Source organism: Rhinatrema bivittatum, chromosome 2, assembly GCF_901001135.1.
Source record: "Rhinatrema bivittatum chromosome 2, aRhiBiv1.1, whole genome shotgun sequence".
NCBI lineage: Eukaryota > Metazoa > Chordata > Amphibia > Gymnophiona > Rhinatrematidae > Rhinatrema > Rhinatrema bivittatum.
In genome coordinates this window covers 639,028,057-639,053,315 of record NC_042616.1, presented here as the reverse complement: position 1 = coordinate 639,053,315, position 25,259 = coordinate 639,028,057, and the positions used below count along the sequence as shown (strand labels likewise).

At 43.5% G+C, this 25,259-nt stretch overlaps 1 protein-coding gene across 1 annotated transcript in view; it reads left to right on the top strand.

The window, feature by feature from the left end:
- The window catches only part of SDR16C5 (short chain dehydrogenase/reductase family 16C member 5), an 86,123-nt gene that overhangs the window by 41,425 nt on the left and 19,439 nt on the right, over positions 1 to 25,259 (top strand). Inside the window, exons 4-6 of the mRNA XM_029591315.1 lie at positions 58 to 157; positions 5,969 to 6,113; positions 13,383 to 13,508. Of these exons, the coding sequence (XP_029447175.1) occupies positions 58 to 157; positions 5,969 to 6,113; positions 13,383 to 13,508 (371 nt within the window). The remainder of the gene's footprint in view (positions 1 to 57; positions 158 to 5,968; positions 6,114 to 13,382; positions 13,509 to 25,259) is intronic.

Below are 25,259 nucleotides of genomic sequence, written 5' to 3'. Positions count from 1 at the left end.
TAAATTAATACTTTGTGTGTGTGTGTGTTTTTTGGTTTTTTTGGGTTTTTTTTGTAGACTTGCAAGGCATTCCTTCCAGCTATGATGGCTTCTAACCATGGACACTTAGTTAGCATTGCAAGTTCAGCTGGACTGATTGGTGTCAACGGGTTAGCAGGTAGGAATATCACAACTCTGATTAATTTGCTTTTCTGTATATGAGACTTTGACTTAATGGTATTGCTCCTGAGAAATATGATGTACTAGACTTTACACAGCATAGATAATTTTAGTCTGTGATGCAGTAATTCAAAGAATCACAAGTATATGCTGAAAGACCACATTCAGTAATGTATTTTTCAGCTATGGTTAAAAAATAAAAATGTTTGGATGAATATTAAGTATGCATCTTAGCAAACTAGAAATACAATCCTCTGCCTCCTGAAATGCTAAAAATATAAAAGGTCATCAATTTAATTTTTCAGTTTTTTTTTTTTTTGTTTTTTTTTTTTAAATCACAGTACTATTTAAAAAAAAAAAAAAAAAAGTTGCTCTTCCAGCCCTTGAAATTTGAGTGGCCCAGGGGGCAACAAAAAAGGGGCAGGGGCAGGCTGGGACAGCCCCATTAGGCACTGTCCTGCTGAAGCGCGCGCCAGCAGCCAGCCCGCCCGTGCAACCTACTACTGCTCTGGAGAGCAGATAAGTATGAAACAAAAAAAAGCAGAGGGGTTTTAGGAGTCGGGGCGAATAGGGAAAAAGGGAGGCAGATTAGCTAGGGGGTTTAAGAAGTTCCCTCCTAGTCCTCTACTTCATTGGAGTGGACTGGGAGGGAACTGAGGAAGGGCCCTATCGCGTGGCACTTCTTAGAAAATTTACCCCCTACACATGCGCCTATATAAAATCAGGCAGGCATGTGCGCACAGGTAACGGATTTTATAACATGCATGCATCGATGTGTGCATGTTATAAAATCGGCGCGTCCATTTGCGAGCGCTGGCAACCTCGCACACATCGCCCACGCACGGGCTTAAGAATGTACCTTTTAGCATCCGGTCAGATGAATCCAGAACAAGTGGGTTATGCACTTTACCAGCAGATGGAGATGGAGCAAGCTGACATCAAGGTGTGTGTATATACCTCTGCAGTGACCTCAACCTGCCAGTATTCTCCATCTCCAGAAGATGGTGGACTTGCATCTCCCCACTGGGGATTTCTTCATTTTAAAGAAAGGAGAATTCAGGAAATATATTCACCCCCACTCTTCTGCGGTGATACCAAATGGTCCCTCTCCCAGTTGAGTATTCCTGAGGTGATTTCCATGGCCTTGGTCGGGTAGCTGGTTTTCAGCAGCTGAAAGGCACCCGGTGCAGGAAGCTGAACGTGGTGGTGACAGCACATGCCCTCTCCCCCCCACAGCTGGAGACTCTTTGTACTCAGCCAGGTACGTCTAAGTTCCAGAAAGTTTAAAGAAACAAACAAAAAAAAAATCATGTAAACTTGGAGGGAGGTTTTTTGTTGTGCAGGGCTTCCTCTGCCATCTGTTTCCGTGCTTGGCACATCAGTATGATGTTCATCCTGTGCCATGGGAGGCCGAGGGATGTGGGCAGCCTGGTGGGTTGAGCAGTCTCCTCAGACTCTAGGCCCCGCTCAGACTTTTTGCTGCGCGCCATGTGGTAGGCTGCAACGGTTTTTCGCGTGCTTACTGAGGCTGCCCTTTGCAGGATTGTCAGTCGAGCGTGTATCTAGCTGTGCCTCCAGGTTGTGCCCTCTGATTTTGGGCGCACAGTCGAGCCTTGTAGTCTGTACACATGTTAAGCGCCATTTCGTTCTGCATACAAGTGGGTACAGTGTCCTTAACTTTTTGTCAGCTTAATTTTTTAGCCCGCCAAGGTAAACACCTAGGTGTGCATGCCTAAATGTTGGTTACATAGTTGAGTGTGTTTTTAAAAAACAAAAAAATAAACCCAGCTAGACGCACGCCTCCGGCCATCGTTCGGCACACTGTCAGCCATAATGGCGTCTGTACCCAAGCGTCTTTCTCTTTGCAGATTTGTGCTAGCATTGTTTGGAGACTCAGGGAGAATTGTAGTCCTCTGACTTCACTAAGCCTAGTTCTTCCCAGCTGGATGTGGATTTGGGTAAAGACGACTCGGTGCCCGATTTTTGAACTCCCTAACTGGTTCTTCAGTAAGGGAAGGTGGCTGAGTGAATACTCAAAATCCTCCTGGTCTGGATATCTCTACTCCTTCATGGGTAGAAGCTTTCCAGGGGTTGCAGTCCTCTGCCCTAATCAGTGCTTCTCTGGCAGAGGTGCAGGTAGGAACCTTGCCTGGATGTTCTAATCAGCGCCGGAGTACAACTTAGAGTGGCAGCGGAACATCTGGATATGGTTCCAGATGGCATGGATGACACCAATCCTACCTCTCCCTCTCTTGTGGAAGGTGAAGTTCCCCCCCACCCCCTTTCCTCAGATTAGAACAGCCTAGAACTTGTTGCGGTTCTTTCATAGAAATGATCTGCCAGCTCTGATTTCCCAGACCTTGAAAATGCTTGGAATTCCTGGGTCTGATTCTGTGTCTGAGCCAAAAGAGAAATACCATTTTGGTTTCCTTGCATAAAGGCATTTTATTTATTTATTTTTAAGCCCTTGATGGAGGCCATTCAAGAACTGATTGATCTTGAGTGGGGCTCCCCAGAGGTTCATTTCAAAGGGAGATGAAAATTTGGAGGGCCTGTACCCACTGGATCCAGTGGTAATAGAGCGCCTACATTTTCCCAACATAGATGCACTTGTGTGTGCAGTCTCCAAGCAAATCTGAGAAGCCTTGAAGGATGCTCATGATAAAGATTGAGACTATCCTTGGGCAAGCATTTGAAGCTGTAGCATTGATCTTGCAGATTGTTTGTTCCTTGGTGGCTTGCTCTTGTTTGCTTCTCTCCTGGGAGGTCTGACTCTGGGTAACTCCAGGGCAGTTACGGAACCAACTGTTGCCGCCTTGGTAGTTGCAAGATGTGATTTGGGCCGCACTTCAGCCAGAGGGTTGACTTCGATAGTAGCAGCCAAGCGTCAATTTATGGTTGAAAAATTGGTCAGCTGATGCAGCATCCAAAGCTAATCTCACCAACATTGCCCTCTCATGACTCGCCTGTGTTTGGTAGCAGGTTGTAGAAACTGGCCAGTAAGTTGGGCGAATCTCCAATTCCTTGTTTGCCAGAAGGTAAGAAGTAGGCACAGTGCTCCCTTGATAGGAGAGGTTGTGCTAAAAAATCCAAATGTTTTTGGCCATTTAGATGAATGACTTCTCATAGGACCCAACCCTTCGGTAAGTCTCTCAGTTCTTTTGTCCCAGACAACCAAGAAGAGGTGCAGGTTCGAGTAGTGGAACCTCCCAAACCTCCTAATGAAGTTTTGCTGACCCACCGCCAAGAACAGGAGAAGAGAGAGAGAGGCATCTCCCTATCAGAGGTGGATCGAAATCACATCTAATCAGTGGGTACTAAAAGTGATACGCGATGGAGTTTCACAGTGTTCCTCGAGTCGCCCTGCTGGAGAAACAGGCAGTGGAGGGTACATTGGTAAGGCTACTCAGTCAGGCTGCAGTCCCATTGCCCACGTCTCAAGAAAATAGAGGGCAATATCTCATTTATTTTGTTCTGTCAAGAGGGCTCTTTTTATCCCATCCTGGACCTCAAAGGCATCAGCTATTATCTGCAAGTGAAGCATTTTCGCATGGAAACTTTGCACTCTGAGCATGGCTGTGCAGTCAGGGGTATTTCTGACCTCTCTGGATTTATCTTGCGACATTTCTTCTCATTCCCATCCGACTAGAACATTAACTTTTCCTGCAATTCTGATTCGCCATCTTCAGTTTCGGCGCTGCTGTTTGGTCTGGCCACTGCTCCCAGAACCTTTTCCAAGATAATGGTGGTAGTTGAGAGGATGGAAGTCTCCTACCCCCATATTTGGTTGACTGATTCGCACGTAGTTGCTGAAGGAGAGCTGCCTGGTGACTTGCAAGGTGATTTCCCTGTGTTGGGATCTTGGCTGGGTAGTGAACCTAGCCAAGAGCAGCCTACTTAGTCACACCCCCCCCCCCCCCCCCCCCCCCCCCGGCATGCCAGTACAAACTGACGTCAGGCACTGCTTCGCAGCAGCCTCTTGTGCAGAAAAGTGCGCGAACGCTGCTGCGGCCTACCAAGCAGCATCTAAGCAAAGCCTGAGAGTGGGCCTAGCCAAAAAGGTTGCTCAACCCGCCAAACAGCAACAATTCCCCAAGCTCCCTCCGATTCGTGAATGGACGTTGGATTGGTGCACTGAGCTCAGCCCGTCCTGGCCAGGTACAGAGTAGGTCTCCAGCTGCAGGGGGAGAGGGCAAAGGCCTTCACCACCACACTCACCTTCCTGCACCTGCTAGCCTCTCAGCTATTTCTCTCTCAACAGCTAAATCCACGCCAGAAAACCAGCTACCAGACCGAGGCACTCTTCTGAGGAAGGGATCCGCAGCTATCACCTCAGGAAAGGTATCACCACAGGAGAGTGGGGCAAATTAGTTTCCTTCTTTTCTCCTTCTACAAATTTTTTATTTTTTAAGCAATCCCCATAGTAGGGAGATGCACGTCCACCATCTGCTAGAGATGGAGAATACTGGTGAGCTGATGTCATTGTATGTATGTAGTGATGTCAGCTTTTCTCGGTCTCCGTCTGCTGGTAGAGAAGTTAATCCAAGCAGTGGGTTATGCAAATCTGAATGCTAAGAAACATTACAGAAGCTCTTCTGATAATGTCTATTAAAAGGGGTAGTCCCTAATGCAGTTCAGAGATCAGAAACAATCTTGCCAAATTGCTGCAGCCCACACTGGACTAGAGAACTCCTGTTACTGATCCACAATTCCCACCCAACCAGCAGACCAAATCATGGAATGAGTCTAATTGTAGGTCTTTGTTCTAAAGCATTTGGGGATAGACTTAAAGATCTAAACATTTATTTAGCCATTTTATATACTGTTGTGCCAAATAAAGATCACAACGGTTTACATCATGACATGCATATGATTTAACAAATACAATCACTTAGTGTATTCATATAACACACAGTGTAGAGATAAACATATGATGACTAAAGATCTGAGGCACATACGTTGACTAGTTTTCTGGGGTGAGAAGATATGCAGGGATGAGCAAGCATTTTTAACTCTGTACTGGTGGGTTATGAGGGTGGTGGAAAAGAGAAATTATTTCAATTTCAGGTTTATTTATTTGGGTGGGGGAGGTTAGGAAGTGATGCGATAATGAGGATTGAAAGTTTCTGTGGTATTGAGTTCATTAGTTAGGTTCTTAATGGATTTACCCATGTAGGGGTGTACGTATTGAGATCAGAAAAAGTTTGTCGAGTTATAGGCATTCTGAAATAACCATGTTTTTAGGTCCGTTTGAATTTCTTTGCTTCTAGAGTCAGTCATAAGGTCTCTAGTAAAGAGTTCCATGATCTCTGGCCTGCAGTGGAGAACATGGTCTCTTATTTTTGATAGATGCATATTCTGTAATGATGGCACGTGTGTGTGTGTGTGTGTGTGTGTGTATAATTTTTTATTTTTTTTATAACTTCTTTCCATCTTTGGTGTCTAATTCTGCTGTGGCATCACCCTAAAATTAGTGCAATGGAAATAAATGTCTTCTTGGGGGGTGTTAAACCAAGACTACTTGTGATATACCTTAGGACACTGCCATAAAATGCCAGCAAAAGCATCAGTTGCAAGGTAGTGACTACCATGTGGTCATTCTTGTTGGAAAGCCTTTTAAAAACAATACTATGCATGAGTTGAAATGATTTTTACCTTCAGAAATGAACTAACAAAATTTACTTTTTTGTTCTCTCTACCATGCAAATTTAGTCAAAAAAAAAAAAAGTAGTCTGAACAAGGTTGGATTGTGGAGCTCGATTTGTTTCAGCCCTGCCCAAACATGTTACTTTTTTTCCTTTCTCTGCAGATTATTGTGCAAGTAAATTTGCAGCTGTTGGTTTTGCTGAGTCTGTTGGTCTAGAAATGCTGGCTCTAGGAAAGAATGGCATTAAAACCACCATTGTTTGCCCTTACTTTATAAATACTGGAATGTTTGATGGCTGTATAACCAAGTGAGTAAATCTGGTGGAATATCATAAAGTAAATGTAATATTGGCATATATGCATGATTTTACTGCTTCTGGAGGGTTTTCATTTGAGTCCCCAAGAAACAGTGTTCGAATGGAATTTTTCTTCAGTGGTAAACAGTGAGCCACACAAATGGGTCTCATGTTCTCTATCACTGCAGACATTCCAGAACTTTCTAGGAAAATCTTGTTTGGCATGCACAGTGGTTTTAAGTATGCTTCTGACACCGCAGTTTGATTTTTCTGCCAATATCCCTGTTTTGCAGCTGGCCATTATTATTTTTGGTCTTTTTGTGATTTTTGTTTTTCACTTCTGCACATTTTTACCTCAGATTTCTCAAATTAGGATTTTTCTCTTTTTTTGTATTCTTTATTGAATTTCAAAATAAACTACAAGCAACACACTTGATAGAGAACAAACAGCATAAAAGGAAAATAAAATCAATGTCAATGTGAGACTGCCTCTAGTGTTCCCCTGTTTACCTGTGCAGGATCCACCTTAAATCCACTAAGGAGAGTAAAGCTCTGTGGGCAGGATCCTGCAGGGCAAGTGGAACTCAGAGGCCATAACCAGAGACTGGGGAATAAGAGCTGAGATCCAGGTGGGGATAAGCCTACCAGGCCCAGGTCTCCAGGAGGAAGGTAGTAACAGTAACGTAACACTGTCCAAACCCTGAGCTTGAGACTAAGCTGAACTGTGAGTACTGAAGGAAGCATAAGAAATTGCCATGCTGGGTCAGACCAAGGGTCCATGAAGCCCAGCATCCTGTTTCCAACAGAGGCCAAAACCAGGCCACAAGAACCTGGCAAATACCCAAACACTAAGAAGATCCCATGCTACTGATGCTATTTAACAGCATGTACTGAACTGTGAGAGAGTACACTGTTCTGAAGGGAAGACAGTCTACTGTTGAGCATGTGTGAAGCTGTACTAAAAATTTGCTGTTTTAAGAGAGGCTAGAATCAGACTAGTTTTGTCTCCAGGCCTAAGGGAATCACCACTCATTGCCACAGGCAGACTGAAGGCAACTATTTATGTTCCATCTAGTTGTCCACAAATGAGGGGGAATTCAACCCGATATTATCAAGGAAATTAAAAATAAACAAAACAAAGATAGATGGAAGTAGCAAGCAAAATCTGGACAATTCAAATAAGCGGACTTAAATCCTAATCCCTGTAACAGAGGACTCAGCTAGAGGTGATCTTAACTCATCCTAAGTACTCAAAAAGGCTATAAACTGAGATTGCCTTTTTTGAGTACCTTTTCTACCTACCTTTAATACTGAAGTCCCTTTTACCAATGCATCTTGGCCATCTTTAACTTCTAAATAAAGTGAAAAAGATTCTTTAATTATTATAATTTCAGTTTCTTGGGGGGTTTTTTGTTTGTTTTTGACTTTATTTCAAATTCCTTCCAACATCATAGACTCATTCTGAATTTGGCTGGACAAAGATTTCCCAATATTAGCAATTGCTTCCCAAATGGTTTCAGAATTAAACTGTGTTGGACTTTGGAGTGGAAAGGTTTTATAAAATCAGTTTCAGATTGCAAACCTTTTGAAAAGCCCCCTTGTAATGTGTAACAAAATCAACTGATCTTACTCTTCTTCAGCTTCTTGGTCCTCCTGATTCCTCTTGCGGAAAGTCCCAGGCCTCTCGTCAAGTCACCATACTTTTATAGAGTTACTGTCCTCTGAAGCACTGGGGTCTTTGCTTTCACTGGTTGCTCCCATTGTGACTTCATCAGATAGGTCTGGATCTGAGAGTCCAAATGCAGACATCACAAATAATGGCTGCTCTGGAACAGCTCTGCCACTCTGGGAATAGTGATGACTCCATGCTAAGATGGTCCAGGGGGCCACCTGATCACCCAGACTACTCAAACAAACTACCTGAGCTCAACGCCAGCGATTTCCTTCTGCAATAAAACAATCCCTCAGACCAGCCACCAAGGAAACAGGTTCCACAGGAGAAACATGTATCTTACCTTTACACTTTACCAAGAGAAAAATGGTGACACACCAACTGGCAAGGTAAAATTGACATAACAGGCAATAACGGCAAGCAGGAATAATGTGTGCAGCGTGAGCATCTTGTATCACTGCCATCTTGAGACCCCACCTCAATGCAGTAACTTTTTCCTCTGTTCTTAAAAAGCTTTTTGTTTTTTGTCAACTCCACACACTGCCAGTGAATCTACAGTTTTTTCTTTTGCAGAACTACACAATACTTATAGCCCAGCCAAGTTGTTCCCCACTCAAGCATATCTTGTTCCTCTGAAGAATTTTTTTCCATTTGATTTTGCCAGGTGCTTCAAGAGTTTCCCCAAAGTTCTCACAGAAGATGTCCTTCATGCTATGTATTAAAAGTATTTGGGCAAAAGACACAATGGACTCTATATTTTTTTTTTCAAAAGCATTTATGCACACAAAATTGGTTTTTATGTATTTGAATGAAACTTACTGTTTAAGTGGACTTTTGAAAATTGTTACAATATATACCATTGAATTCTCAATAGGTTTTACTCGCGTTAAGTGCAGTTAACGCAGGAATTTAGCTTTTGAAAATTGCTGTGATAATGTTACATTTATATGTGTAACTCCTTTGAGAATTCACCTGATAGTATTTTGGGTGTGGTATATGTGCTAAGCTGTTATCAGTAGCATTTGAGCACACCCATGTATGTTCAGCTGCAAAGCCAAGGTAAAGGCTCAGGGAACTGTTGGCCAGGCCCTGTCAGTGATCCCCCACCTGATTTGACATTGATTGAAAGAGCTAAGGCAAATACTCTTTTTGCTCCCTTCCTCAAAGTAATCCCAAGATCTAAAAAGACTTGATACTTTAAATAAAGCATGCCTCAAGTGGAGGCTTTGGCACATGAGCACACCTTGTTGATGCACAGCTGTAAGGACTTGGATGTGCTCCAACTTGGCTGTGCCCAGAGGAGCTCCTGGCATCACCTCTGAAGCCAAACCATGCTATTTCCAGTGGTCACCAGCAAGGCTTCAAAAACACCCCTATACAGCTTTTGAGAATATTCTATCCCCTTCTAAGCCAGTCCAGTCTTTTGTTGGCAACTTTCAGGGTGGAGATTTTGGCAATGTTGATCTAGTGATTTTGATTAACATATCAGATATGCCGATCACAGGCATAGGGAACTTTTTTACTCCTGTAGTTATATTCAGTGATCTGCCTCAGTTGTCATCACCATGGGCACTGGATGCATCCATGTAAATGCCGGGTCAGCATCCCCTTGCTGGCATTAACCGCCTTGAGCATAGTCTCTGCTTCCTTGGCATGTGAAGTAACACTAGTGATCGTATCTGTGTCCATCTTGTATATATTTACTAACAGACCATAGCCTTCAGCAGCATCCATTTTCTGACTGTCCTGTTCTTAGACAGATTTCAACTCTTAAGAGTCAGTCGGAGGGTTCTGAACCTGTCTTATGAGAGTATTGCTGGAGATTACTAGTCTCCAAATCTATTAGATCCTTTTCCACAACTGGCAAGAAATAGTTCCTCAAACTATTCCATTTAATCTGGAAGTATTGGGAGAGTCGAGGGCCCCACTGTGTGGCCTCATGAAATACCCAGCTGCTCCAAAAGATATCCAGATGAAAAAATGGGAATACCTATACTTGTTAACAGGAAGCACCAAGAAGACATGCATAGTTCTAGGTCTAGGCAGCTCCAGGATTCAACAATGTCCAGTTCCCTCAGCAGAGTGTGATGTTCAAGTTTCTAACAGAAATTAGAGAATCTAACAATTATCCAAACAATTTGATTTCAATTACCCCAGTATTGACTGGGTAAATGTCACATCAGGATATCCTAAGGAGGTAAAATTTTAGATGAAATAAATGACTGTTTCATGGAGCAGCTAATGCAGGAACCTCAAGAGGGGAAGCTATTTTAATCATTAGCGAAATATAGGATGTGATGTGAGAGGTAACTGTGTTGGAACCACTTAGCAAACGTGATCATAACATGATCACGTTTGACTTAACTGGAAGGAGGGAGGATAGAAAGGAAGTCTGTGATAGTCTTCCTTTTGAAAGTTTAATGCTATGAGAAAATGAGGGAAAAAATTAAAGGAACATCTGCAAAGGTTGTTTATATCAAGCATGGTTGTTTAAAAATCACTCTCAATACAGGCAAGCGTGAAAGCAGAGGAAAGAAACAGACCCAATATACCAATATAAACTTCTCATGTATGAATAAGAAATATAATTGCCATCATAATAGGCACGCCTGGGCCCAGAACTTCCTTGCCTTCTCAATAATCATTTGGCATCGTTTTTAATGCAATTATTTTTTCAAGTTTTTTTGCATATAAAACGTATCTCGGTGTTATCTGTGAAGTCCCGTGTCTCAAAACAGTCTGCATTTTGAAACTGTTTCTGCATCAGGGGGTCTTCAGTCTGGTCAGGTTGGTAAGGTACTACATTTATTTTGATGGCGTCTTCTGAACATTTGGCAGTTTCAGTGCCAAATGTTCAGAGAATCTGTACTGTGCTGTGGCATTTACCATGTTTATAAATGACTTGGAAATGGAAGAAACAAGTTAGATCAAATTTGCAGATGGAATAGACTTAGTTTTTGGGTATTTGCCAGGTACTTGTAGCCTGGATTGGCCACTGTTGGAAACAGGATGCGGGGCTTGATGGACCCTTGGTCTGACCCAGCATGGCAATTTCTTATGTTCTTATTCAGCGTTAAATCACAAGAAGATTATGTGAAATTGCAAGATGACCTTCGGAGGCTGGGCATCCAAATGTCAGATTACATTTAATGTGAATGTGCAAAGTGATACACATAGGGAAGAGCAACACAAATTATAGCTTCAAAATGCAAGGTTCCAGATTTAGGAGTTACCATCCAGGAAAAGTATCCTAGGCATCATAGTGGATAATATGTTGAAATCCTCTGCTCAGTTTGCATCAGCAGCCAATAAAGCAAATAGAATGCACGTAATTATTAGGAAATGTATGGAGAAACATAAGAAAACAGAGAATATCATAATGCCTTGGTCAGCCTTCCAATAAGCCGAAGAACCTGAGGCAGCCTATTGGAGAAACCAAAGAATAACTACATCCCTCTCAAAATCCAGGCAAGGATATTGACATTGGGATGACAGTTTTTCCCAGTTTTGCATTAGAGTTAGGGAATTTCCCTTCTCTGTACCTTTCTAATTCTGCTATTTTTTTTTTTTAGAAACATCAGACATCTGTTTGCCACTTCTCTAAACAAAGTTCTCCACTTCTGCTCCAGGATAGAAATCGACCTTTAGCCAGGGTATTCCACTTGTCACTTATCCTGCTTTTTCCTCAGAAAATAAAATGTTGCCTACCTATAATGGATTTTCACTATGGACAGCAGGATAATCAGCCACACAGAACTTCTTGCAGCCCCTTCTGGAGCTGGCTTCTCATTTAAGCTATAGGCATAAGATTGAGGAAGCCCTTGTGGCGGTTGCTCAGGAAGTTTCATATGTGCCCGGAAAGGCTTTTTAGGCTTTTTCAGATGAAATGCTCCAGGTTGGCATCATCAGATAATGTCACCCAGTTGTATGGCTGATCATCCTGCTGTCCATGAAGAACACCCAATACAGGCAATCAACTTAGTTTTCAGCTGTCAGAGAAGATCTATTTTAAATAAACAATTTCAAGTTGCTTGGATAGTATTATTCCTATAAGTTTTAACATTAAATCATCCCTGTCTCTTTCCTCTAAGCTTGGGACAGGTCCTCAGTTAAAGGTATTATCTGGATGAAAAGTTAGGATCTTTCTTTTGCCTACTGTTGCCTTAAGTAGCGCTTAGAGCTTCTTGTAAATACTCACTGACACTATCAAAAGTACCTTTGTAGGTTTATTAGAAGAAGGATACAACTTATAGTGTGTTTGCCTACAGCTGGTAAGGCAGCATGGTTCTATTGATCCAAAAACTGATTTGATTTTCAGGATAACCAAAACATGCAAATTAAGTGGGTTTATAGACTTAAGGGCCGGATTTTAAAAGGGTTATGTGCGTAACCCTCTTAAAAGGACCCTGCGCGCGCCGAGCCTATCTTGCATAGGCTCGGCGGCACACACAAGTCCAGGGGCTTTACAAAGGGGCGTGTCGGGTGGGCGGCACGAATTTCGGAGCGGGAGACCGGCCCGTGGTCGAGGCCTCCGGACCAGCCCCCGGGTCGGGTGATGGCGCGCCAGCAGCCTGCTGGCGTGCACAGATTTACACCTGCCTCCGGCAAATGTATATCTGCCGACAAAGGTAGGGGGAGGGTTTAGATAGGGCCGCTGGGGTGGGTTAGGGAGGGGAAGGTGAAGGAAGGCAGAAGGAAAGTTCCCTCCGAGGCCGCTCCGAAATCGGAGCGGCCTCGGAGGGAACAGGCAGTGCGCGCTGGGCTCGTCTACGCGCGTATCTTATAAAATCCAGCGTACTTTTGTTCACGCGTGTGCTGTTTTTGAAAATGTACCCCTAAGTGTTATGTAAGTATACATGATGAATATTCATTTTGGATATGCTGGAAAAAAATGTGTCTATGGATCTGGAAGATTGGTGTAAACTACTTGTGGGCTGGGATATCTTATCAATGCAACTTGAAAAGAAAATCAAGAAAGCTCAGTTAGTTCTGCATCTGTTACTTCGGTTTAGTAGACTATTTATGCCAGATAATGTGGTGATAATCCCTGTCAAAACATCTTACATATTGAAAAATTAGATTGAATTCTAGCAATATTTTAAAATAACTGTTGGTAAATACTGTGAGATTTAAATTGAAGCTAAGTTAATGAGTACATCTTTCATTATGGAAAATCATAGAAAGATGATGGAAGAAAAATACACATGGCCTATCTAGTCTGCCCATCTGACCAACTAATTTAGCTTTAAAATTCCCATCACTCTCTCAGAAATCTCCTGTATTTATCTCAGACTTTTTTTTTAATTCAAATATCCTTTTTGTCTCTACTACCTCCACTGAGAGACCATTCATGCATCCATTACCCTCTGTAAAGAAATATCTTCTAAGATTATACCTCAGTCTATCCCCTTTCCCCCTCGTTCTAGAGTCTCTTCTGTTGAAAGAGGCTTACTTGCCTGTGCATGGCAAGATCTTTGAGATCTTTATATGTTTCTCTCATTTCTCCCCTGTCTTGCCTTTCCCATGAAGTAATGCAAGTTTAGATTTTGGATCTGTCCCTAACATTATTTAAGCATTGTGATTTCAGCAGGTTTTTTTGTATTCTTCAGATGGCCAAATGTTTTGCCTATTTTGGAGGTCGATTATGCAGTCAGGAAAATTATGGATGCTATTCTTAAAGAGCAAGTGTATTTGGTGATGCCTCGTAGCCTGTATTTTGTTTTTGGTCTTAAAAAGTAAGTAGACCTGAATTTACTGTTATGGTTCTATCTTCAAATCTCTTGTCAACTGAATGTTTACAACCTTTAAGATGTTGCATTTCTACTTTTCTTCCTAAGAGTCTTCTGATATGTTGCATGAGGTGTTTCTTATCCTGAACAAGATTAGGAACATACTGTATAACGTATTTAGAAAAAAAAACACTTGTAATGTTGGGCAGAATACATACGCCATGCTGCAGTCAGCCTGCACTCGTCCTAGGATGCTGTCTGGCCTGTTCATCTCCATGCCACCCAGAAGCCACCATCACTCCTCCCCCTAGGCGCACAGGCACACCATGAATTAGAAGGCTGCATGGCGGAAACCTCAGCGTGGCGCCTCTGTCACCAATCAGACCTTTAAATCTCCAGCACTATTAAGACGCCTCGGCAACAGGTCCTCCTGTTCTGCAGTGCATATTCCTCATTCCTCCTGTCCTGCCTTGCCCAGCTTTGCCTCTCTCCTGCCATGCCTCAGCCTTGTCTTGCCTTGCTCCTTCTTGCCTTATCCCAGTCTTGTCCTGCCCTTCCTCAAATTGCCTGGACTTTGACCATGCCTGTCTAATGCCTGCCTTAACCACTGCCTAGATCTCAACTATGCCAGTCTGCCACCTGCCCTGACCTCAGCCCATCATCTGCGGAACCTTCTAAATCCTTCTGACCCTCCAATCCAAGGGCTCAACCTATGGAGGGGAAGGGGCTGGTAGAGGTGAATCCTAGATCTGGTCCCAATTCCTGTGTCTGCCTACTGTCAGTGGGGACCCTGCTGGGTCACCAGTTGGATTGTGCCAATTTCACTACAGCGCAAGGGCTCACACATTGTGACAACATACTATTAGAAAGTACCTATAAATCTCACATTTTGTAAGTGCTTTATAAAGTTGTGTTTTTGACAATTAAAAACAAACTCTCTTCACTGTGCTAAGTGAAATAGTACACTTGTCATTACCCTTCATGCAGTAGGTATGGCATTGAAAAATTAGTAATGAAGTCCAAACAATCCTGATGCTTTTAAATCTTTTATATAATCTCGACTATCTAAGGTGAGCATAACAAATGAATACTCAAGTTTTGTGTTTGGTTTTGTTTGGTTTTTTTTCAGGACAGCTGTTGGCTCAGTACTATATACTACACACTGCCAGATAAAAGATCTAGGTTCAATTTGAGGTCCCCAATCCTGCCAAATCTGGGGATGATGCAAAAGCAGTATCTACATCCCCTGGGGGAGGGAAGTCTGTCATTGCTCAAGAAACACCTAGGTCCAAACTTAGGTGCACTTTAGCTGGGTTCCGTGGGAGAGACAAACCCAGGGGAGTTTGAATTTTCCTCCCTTGCTCTTCTACATCTCACTCCAACCCCATCAGTGATTAGGCCGAGAGAAAGAAATAAGCGGCAATGCAGTCATTCTCCACTGCTGGGAGTCTAACTCATGGTTTGAACTACAGGGGGACGTTGTAGTTCTGCAGTGTTCAGGAGAGAGCGTTTTGAATGTACCCACAGCAAAGAGCTCCTAGCTCTCATAGAGCAAGTATGATAACCTCCTGGCTCTTCCAGATATGTGATGCTATATTTGTACTCTGCCTTCCTTAGGTATAGTCCAACAAAGCAGTTATGAAAATAAAACAGTACATGGAACTGTACATTATAAAATGCATCAAAATACGGTGAGCATGAACAGCTAGGGGCATAGCCTATCCTGCATCCCCCAAATGATTAACAAAACCACAGATTTACCCAGCCGTTCTCAATGGGAGAATCCCTTTGGGAGGGCCCCTCAGAAGCAACCCACCCTCATGGGGGGCCCATAACTTTAATGCTGAGCCAGGATGATGTCAGCAGGAGGGCATAATGCCACTGATCACTTAATCAAGGAGGCTCAGCAAACAGGGTTCTCTCCGGGCACTTCACAGTGGTCTTCCTCTCTGGCTTCTTCTCAGAGGTATGTAGAGGAGATCTTCAGGGACATAGTGGTGCAGTCCCGCTTCCACCGTAGCAACCCCTGTGCTGCTTTAGCGGAGCAAGGTCACCAGGACGGTGAGCATTATCTTGTAGTGGCAGTAAGTGCTCACGGTCATGTGACCTTCCTAGGGATATGTTTATTCTCTTGCACCAAGGATTTATCTCAAGGTTATGTGCCCAGTAAGGTAGAGATGTCCTCTCTGTCAGGTGTAGGTTTTTGTAAATGGTGTATGTCCACATATGTAGGTGCAAGAACTTTTCTGTAAAGATGAAATTATTCTAAAAACGTAGAAACATGATGGCAGAAAGACCATATGGCCCATCCAGTCTGCCCATCTGTCCAATTAATTTAGCATCATAAATTCTCATTACTTTCTTAGAGATCCCCTATATTTTTATTCCATGCTTTCTTGAATTCAGATACTTTTTTGTCTCCACTACTTCCACTGGGAGGCTGTTCCACGCATCCACCACCCTCTCTGTAAAGAAATAGTTCCTAGGATTACTCCCAAGTCTACCCCCTTTCAACTTCCTTGCATGACCCCTCATTCTAGAGTTTTCTTTCCGTTTGAAAAAGGCTCACCACCTGTATATATGTGATTTCACTTTCCTCTAGGGCAGTGGTTCTCAACCTATGTGTTGTGACATGCAGGTATGTCACCAAGCACACGCACGTGTGAGACCACACTTCCTGGTCCAACTGCTCCCCTTTACCCCAGCAAGGTGCAAACTCTTCTGCCTGGGCTTGCAATACTGATAGCCTGGGCAGATTGTGGCAGGATAGCTGGAGTCAGCAGCACTAGTGGTATGGCCCTTCTTCCCATCCCTGCAGCCTGGAAAAGGAAGTAGTGTGCAGCTGCCACGCATGTGGGAAGAAGAGACCATGGTAACTTACAAGTTCAGGCAGCATCAGGCCAGAGTAAAAAGAGGAATGATGTCCGCCCCAGTGGCCAATGGGATTCCTTTCTTGAGGTTGTGAGGGTTGGAAGAAGAGGCAGTTGCTGCTGCCACCAGTTTTTCAGTGGGGACAGTGAGAGAAAGCATGCCTGTGTGTGATTGACATCCTTTGCCAAATGGCAGATGAAATTTAATGTGGACAAGTGCAAGGTGATGCATATAGGGAAAAATAACCCTTGCTGTAGTTACACGATGTTAGGTTCCATGTTAGGAGCTACCACCCAGGAAAAAGATCTAGGCATCATAGTGGATAATACTTTAAAATCGTCGGCTCAGTGTGCTGCAGCAGTCAAAAAAGCAAATAGAATGTTAGGAATTATTAGGAAGGGAATGGTTAATAGAATGGAAAATGTCATAATGCCTCTGTATCGCTCCATGGTGAGACCGCACCTTGAATACTGTGTACAATTCTGGTCACCGCATCTCTAAAAAGATATAGTTGCGATGGAGAAGGTACAGAGAAGGGCAACCAAAATGATAAAGGGGATGGAACAGCTCCCCTATGAGGAAAGGCTGAAGAGGTTAGGGCTGTTCAGCTTGGAGAAGAGATGGCTGAGGGGGGATATGATAGAGGTCTTTAAGATCATGAGAGGTCTTGAACGAGTAGATGTGACTCGGTTATTTACACTTTCGAATAATAGAAGGACTAGGGGGCATTCCATGAAGTTAGCAAGTAACACATTTAGGACTAATCGGAGAAAATTCTTTTTCACTCAACGCACAATAAAGCTCTGGAATTGGTTGCCAGAGAAGGTAGTTAGTGCAGTTAGTGTAGCTGGGTTCAAAATGGTTTGGATAAGTTCTTGGAGGAGAAGTCCATTAATGGCTATTAATCAATTATACTTAGGGAATAGCCACTGCTATTAATTGCATCAGTAGCATGGGTTCTTCTTAGTGTTTGGGTAATTGCCAGGTTCTTGTGGCCTGGTTTTTGGCCTCTGTTGGAAACAGGATGCTGGGCTTGATGGACCCTTGGTCTGTCCCAGCATGGCAATTTCTCATGTTCTTATGTTCTTATGTTTGTGTGTGACACAGCATTTAAGAGCCTGTATGTGTAAGGGAGAGAGCGTGTATATGCAAAGTGGTGCATATAGGGAAAAATAATCCTTGCTGTAGTTACACAATGTTAGCTTCTGTCTTAGGATTTACCACCCAGGAAAGAGATCTAGGTGTCAGTAGTGGATAATACATTGAAATCGTTGCTTCATGTGCTGTGGTGATCAAAAAAGCAAAGTTAGGAATTATCAGAAAAGGAATGGTGAATAAAACCGTGGATGTCATAATGCCTCTGTATCGCTCCATAGTGAGACTGCATCTTGAATACTGTGTGCAGCTCTGGTCGCCAGATCTAAAAATAAATAAATAAAAAATACAGTTGCACTGGAGAAAGTGCAGAGAAGGGCAACCAATATGATAAGGGGCATGGAATGCTGCCCTATGAGGAAAGACTAAGGAAGTTAGGGCTGTTCAGTTTGGAGAAGAAATGACTGAAGGGGGGGGGGGGGATATGAGAGGTCTACAAAATCATGAAAGGACTTGAACAAGTTAATGTAAATAGGTTATTTACTCTCTCAGATAATAGGACTAGGAGGTACGCCATGAAGTTAGCAAGTAACTCATTTAAAACAAATTGAAGAAAATTATTTTTCACTCAGTGCATAGTTAAGCTCTGGAATTAATTGCCAGAGGATGTGGTTACAGCAGTTAGTGTAACTGGATTTAAAAAAAAGGTTTGGATAAGTTCCTAGAGGAAAAATCCGAAAACTATTAATTAATAAGTAATAGCTTGAGATTTATTTAATGTTTATGTACTTTTGACTTGGATTGGCCACTGTTGGAAACAGGATACTAGGCTTGATGGACCCTTAGTCTGACCCAGGATGGCATAATTTATGTTTTTATGATTAAGAGTCTGTGTAGGTGAGAGATAGCATGTGAGTATGTGACTGAGAGTCTGTGTGTAACTGAGGGAGCATGTGTGAGTGTGTGAATGAGAGCCGATGTAAGTGAAAGAAAGAAAGACAGCTGACGCAAAATTATTCAAAGTTTTCAGATCATAAGAGGATTGTGTGAAATTGCAAGAAGACATTGAAAAACTGTGCATGCAAGTGGCAAATGGAATTTAATATAGTCAAGTGCAAAGTGATGAACTCAGGGAAAAGTAACCCAAATTATAGCTACAAAATAAGGTTCCACTCAGGAAAAGGATCTAGGTGTCATCATTGAAAATACATTGAAATCTTTTGCTCATTCTGCAGCAGCAGCCAAGAAAGCAAATAGAATGCTAGGAATTATTAGGAAAGGAAAGAAGAATAAAACAGAATATCTGGGGGGCGCTGTCGAGCCACGAAACAAGATGGACGCATAGCTGTCTTGCTCCACGACCCCAATAAGCTATTCAGGCAAAAAATAGTTGCTAGCCTTATCAATACTCACCTGGGACAGTGGTACTACTGCCGGATCAAACAAGGATGACCTCCAGAAAGAGAACAACGGACTTAAAGCAATTCGCTTTTAGTAAACACGCAGAGGAGCTGCTTATGGATGAAACGGAGAAGGCCGCGGAGCCAGCAGACCATGCGGACACGGAAGCGGGAATGAACGAAACGCAGTCAGGTAGCATAGCAATAAATAATGAAAGCAGTTACTTGGATCTTCCCTCCAGAGCAGAAATAAGATCCTGGTTTATGGAGCTGCGCGAGGATCTAAAGCAGGGGTCAGGAACCTATGGCTCGGGAGCCAGATATGGCTCTTTTGATGGCTGCATCTGGCTCGCAGACAAATCTTTAATAAAAAAGTAAAAATCTAACAAAATCCCCCACCCTCCTGACGCCCCCCCAAGACCTCCAAAATTAATTTACTACAACCCCCACCCTCCTGACCCCCCCAAGACCTGCCAAAAGTCCCTGGTGGTCCAGCGGGGGTCCGGGAGCAATCTCCTGGACTTGGGCTGCGGCTGCCAGTAGTCAAAATGGCGCAGATGGCTCTTTGCCCTCACTATGTCACTGGGGTCGACCAATGGCGGCGGTAGCCCCTGTGACATAGTAAGGGCAAAGGGCTGTCGGCTGCCAGTAATCAAAATGGTGTCGACGGCCCTTTGCCCTTACTATGTCACAGGGACTACCGCCGCCATTGGTCGACCCCAGTGACATAGTGAGGGCAAAGGGCCGTCGGCACCATTTTGACTACTGGCAGCCAACAGCCCAAGTCCAGGAGATCGCTCCCGGACCCCCGCTGGACCACCAGGGACTTTTGGCAGGTCTTGGGGGGGTCAGGAGGGTGGGGGTTGTAGTAAATTAATTTTAGAAGTCTTGGGGGGCGTCAGGAGGGTGGGGGGTTGTAGTAAATTAATTTTGGAGGTCTTGGGGGGCGTCAGGAGGGTGGGGGTTTTTGTTAGATTTTTACTTTTTTATTAAAGATTTGTCTGCGAGCCCTGGACCCCTGCTGGATCACCAGGGACTTTTGGCAGGTCTTGGGGGGGGGGGTTAGGAGGATGGGGGGTTATAGTAAATTAATTTGGCAGGTCTTGGGGGAGTCAGGAGAGTAGGGGGTTGTAGTAAATTAATTTGGTAAGTCTTGGAGGAGACAGGAGGGTGGGGGGGGGGGGTTGTAGTTAGTATGGCTCTCACGGAATTACATTTTAAAATATGTGGCATTCATGGCTCTCTCAGCCAAAAAGGTTCCCGACCCCTGATCTAAAGTCTCATAAGGCTGAATTGTTGGCATCGATGGAAGATATGAAGGAAGATATTAACTCTATGGGGCGGAGGGTGGACGAGTTAGATGTAAGGGCAGACAATCAGAGTCTTGCGATCGAAAAGTTAACAAATCAATCCACACAATTCTCTCAGGAGCTAGACGCACTCACCGAAAAGGTTGAGGACCTTGAAAACAGGTCGAGGCGCATGAATATTCGGATTCGGGGAGTGCCGGAGACGGCGAAATTTCAAGACTGCACAGAAACTGTCACCTCACTGTGCAAATACTTGCTTAATAATAATAATTCCGAAGCAACTGCAGATCAGGGGGGTGAAATAAGTGTGGAGCTGGACCGGGCGCATCGCGCGACTGGACCGAGGAGAGATAATGGCCCCCGGGACATAATAGCAAAATTTCATTATTTTAAAACCAAGGATGCGGTCATAAGAGCAGCACGAGAGAAGCAGGCATGGAACTGGCAAGATATTCGGGTGTCTATTTATAACGATTTAGCCCCCGTAACACTGCAGAAAAGATATCAGCTGCAAGAAGCCACTGCCGCTTTAAGAAACGCGGAGATCCGGTACAGATGGGCATTCCCGTTTGCCCTGGTTTTCCAGAGTAAAGGAGTCACTTACCGCATGAAGTCGGTGGCAGAAGCTGTTAATTGCTTCAAGCAGGCGGGAATCGCAGTCAATTTTGCATCGCAGACTCAACCTGCCTCAGCAGAGACGCATGAGGCATTTCCAAGATGGCGTCGACCGGTCCCCGGGAAAGGAAGACTGCGCAGACAACGCTCTCAAATTGGAATGCAAAATGCTGAGGAGGGCTGAACTATATAAAAACTGTCTTGAAAGTCGCAGGGATAGACTTGAATTCCAGGCGCTGGTAGGGTTTGGTTCACTTTAGTGGGTGGATCATCAGTATAATGATAATGTTCTTTGTTGGGTATTGGGAAGTTTTTGTCTCATTTTCAATTTTGCCGAGTTTCATAGTAATTTCCAGAGGGGGGAGCGGGACAGCTGTGGTCAACGGGTGGTCACACAGGGACCCTCAGATTTAAGATTCGCTGAGGGATGGTGAGTTATATTTTCAGGGTGGGTACGGGGCGGCGACGTGAAAGTCTTGCTGTTTTCTGTTATTTTTGCTTCTGGTACTATTCCCATGGATTTTCAGAATACTGGGCTTGTAATTGGGGGGGATATGGAATGTGTGCGATGGGTGGGGGAAGTCTCTTGTGTAGGGGGTGTGCTCCAGTGGGTGTATATTGCAAGATTTTACCTTTCAATATTAATAAATGGTTAAAATTATTTCACTTAATGTGAGGGGTCTCAACACATACAGAAAGCGTTTTCTCCTTCGTAGGGAGCTACGCCTTTTACATGCAGACATTGCATTTCTCCAAGAAACACATTTGAAGCATAAGCATCGTCACTTATTAGCTTTCAGAGAATACCCTCACACCTTTTTAGCAGCGAGTGGGAGTGTAAATAAATATGCAGGCACTGGTATACTTATTGCTGCTCAACTGGTATTTGATCTCCTGGCCCATGTGGTGGACCCTTGTGGCAGATATGTCTTATTAAAAATACGTATAGGGGATCAAATATACACGTTAGTGTCAGTGTATGTCCCAAATCGTGACCAAGAATCTTTTTTGGAAAACCTACAGAAGATTTTGCTAAAACACGCGGAAGGAGCTTTGATTTTGGGGGGCAATTTTAATATTACGTTGGCCCAGAACCTTGATACATCAAGTGGCCAGGCCACATCAGGGCAGGTTGGTCGTCTTAAATTAAAAAATTTAATGGAGGAATGGCAGCTGGTGGACGTGTGGAGGAATCGTAACCCACATTCTAGATCTTACTCCTTTTACTCAACTTCACATGATAGCTACTCTCGAATTGATTATTTGCTAGTCGATAAAGTCTTTTGTAATCAGGTACAAAAAGTTAATATAGAAGCTATCACATGGTCCGACCATGCACCAGTTAGTTTAGAGATGGAAATGGGCGCTAAAGATGCAGGTGATCGCTTTTGGAAGTTAAACGAGGCTCTGTTGCAGGATGATAAATTCACTGCATTGTTGGGTTCCCAGATAGAGGAGTACTTTGTGCTTAATGATGATTCTCACACATCTTCAGGCACTCTTTGGGATTGCTCTAAAGCGGTTGTGAGAGGCTTGCTTATATCCAGAGCTACCGCTTGCAAACGCTTTAAAACTCAGAGAAGAGACACTTTAATGGCCCAGATTTCTCAGCTAACTAGGGAGCACGTGAGAACGCAGTCTCATCGTTGCTACACAAAACTATTAGCGTGTAAAGAGGAATTAGCCCAGTTAGATAACCATTCACTTCTACATGCTATGAATATTACTAGACAAATGTATTATGAAGGGGGAGATAAAGCGGGTCGGTTTCTCGCCAGACAGTTGAGGGCTAGGATAACGCAGAATAATGTGTCTAAAATCAAAGGGACAAACGGTGTCATGATCACGGACTCACCAGGTATCCGTGAGGCTTTCTCTCAGTTTTACCAACAATTATATAGTAAGGATGAGAATATTCACGATGCCCATATTTATGATTATCTACAATCGGTCGCTCTGCTAAGTCTCACAACAGAACAATGTCAGATACTGGAGTCTCCAATTTCAATTAGTGAAGTTCTATTTGTCATCAAGTCATTGAAGCCGGGCAAGTCTCCAGGGCTTGATGGACTGTCCGGAGCTTATTATAAAAAATTTGCACATATGTTAGCGGAACCATTAGCCGCCTACTTTAATAGTCTACGCGAGGAGGGGTCGATAAATGGCCAAGCTAATGTGGCAGGCATTACGGTGATAGCCAAACCAGGGAGAGACCCTTCGATTTGCAGCTCCTTTCGTCCAATCTCCCTGATAAATGTTGACCTTAAAATACTAGCCCGTTTATTAGCTTTAAGGCTTAATAAGTTCCTTCCAAATTTAGTGCACTCCGATCAGGTAGGCTTTGTACCCCAGCGAATGGCAGCAGATAACATCCGAAAAGTGATGGACTTAATGTGGTGGGTGAGGGAGAAGCAGGAGCCGGCCGTACTTCTGTCCATCGATGCCGAAAAGGCATTTGACTTGGTACATTGGCAGTTTCTGTTCCTTACATTGCAGAAGATGGCATTTGGTCCTTTTTTTATTCAGTGGCTCAAAAAGCTGTATACTCATCCTCAAGCGAGGGTCAAAGTCAATAATGGGTATGGGCAGGCGTTTGATATTGGTAGGGGCACTAGGCAGGGTTGCCCTCTGTCTCCCTTGCTTTTTGCGCTATATTTAGAACCGTTAACATCCCGCATTCGTGCGGCAACAGATATAAAAGGTGTGGTCATGGGTGATATTCAATATAAGTTATCCCTCTTCGCGGACGACGTCCTCCTAATGTTGACTGATCCCATTGCCTCTCTAAACTGGGTGATGAGGGAATTACAGGGGTTTGGACAGGTGTCTGGACTTAAGGTAAATTTCGAAAAATCAGAGATCCTTAATGTCACTCTTCCCTCACCGGACACCATGGTCATTAAATGACAATTTCCTTTTAAATGGGCGAAATCTTCTATTAAATACTTAGGAGTTCGCATATCTGCAAAACTTTCTGAGCTATTTGCACTGAACTACACCCCTCTAATTCACAAAATAATTATGGATTTGAGTCGTTGGAATAAGGAAGCATTTACTTGGATGGGGGGGATAGCTATTATTAAAATGTCTGTGCTCCCCAAGTTTTTGTACTTGTTTTCCTCGCTTCCTATACACATTCCGTCCGCTATTTTGCGTTCCTGGCAGAGGAAAATATTCGACTTTATTTGGAGAAGGAGGCCCCCCAGGCTAGCTCGACAAGTGCTATATTTACCTAAGCCTATGGGGGGTATGGCGGTACCAAATCTGGCATGGTATTATGGGGCTGCGCAGCTGAGAGTGATATTTGATTTTCATCGCGTTAAAGCACCAAAACAATGGGTACAAATTGAACAGCATATAGTAGGGCCTATGGAGTTGGCTGCGCTCTGGTGGCAACCTAAATCTACTTGGCGCCCGGTGCGTAAAATCCCAGAGTCACTGAAGGTTACTTTGCGCTTATGGACTAGCCATAAACAAAAGTTGCTTGGGAAATTTAAGTATTACTATCAGTCGTCTATTTTGAACACCACCCAGTTGGAGATGGGTTACCAAACTAAAAGACTAGTAATGTGGAAGGAGTTGGGTCTTACTACATTAGGGCAGTTTTTACATATGGGTGCCATTATTCCACGTGAGGACCTATTTTCCAAATTTTCTTTGGATTACCGCGATTTTTTAGCTTATGCACAAGTCACTCATTTTGTGCGAAGCCTGCAGCGGGATCGGTCCTTGCGGACCGGTCGCTCAATGTTCGAAACTTATATCCAACAAAGTGATAGTCTTACAGGCGCTGTATCTAAAGTTTATCAGCTGATGATTCCATTGAAGCTTGAGGCTAAGTGGTTTATAACTCAATGGGAAGCAGATTTAGGTAAATCTTTAGGGCAAAAGTCATGGGAAGATATTTTTATATGGGCTAGGCGTAGCTCAGTCTCTGCTAGGCTCCAGGAGAACTGTCTTAAAATGATATATAGGTGGTATATAACACCAGATAAGCTACATCGATATTTTCCCCATATCCCGGATACTTGCTGGCGTAACTGTGGAATGTGCGGCTCATACATACATATATGGTGGGAGTGCCCACGCCTTCAACTTTTTTGGGGCTCAGTTTTTGAATGGTTGGGCAAGCTTCTCAACTGTTCTGTGATACCATCCATGGAGGTGGCACTTTTGAATATGCTTCCTGAGAATGTGAGTGAATGTTACCATAAATTTTGTATTCATACCTTTATTGCGGCCCGAGCTTTAGTGGCTTTGCATTGGAAGACAAGTAACCTGCCCAATCTTAAAGATGTAATCGATCGTCTGCACTCATATCATACGTTAGCCTCACTAACGGCCGTAAAAAATAGAACATTGGCCTCCTTCCACAAAAGTTGGAAACCTTTTTCAGATTATATCAAGCTTCAATAAGGGGAGTCTGCGGATAATGGTGTCATGTACAGTGAGACCCTTTTTGTGTG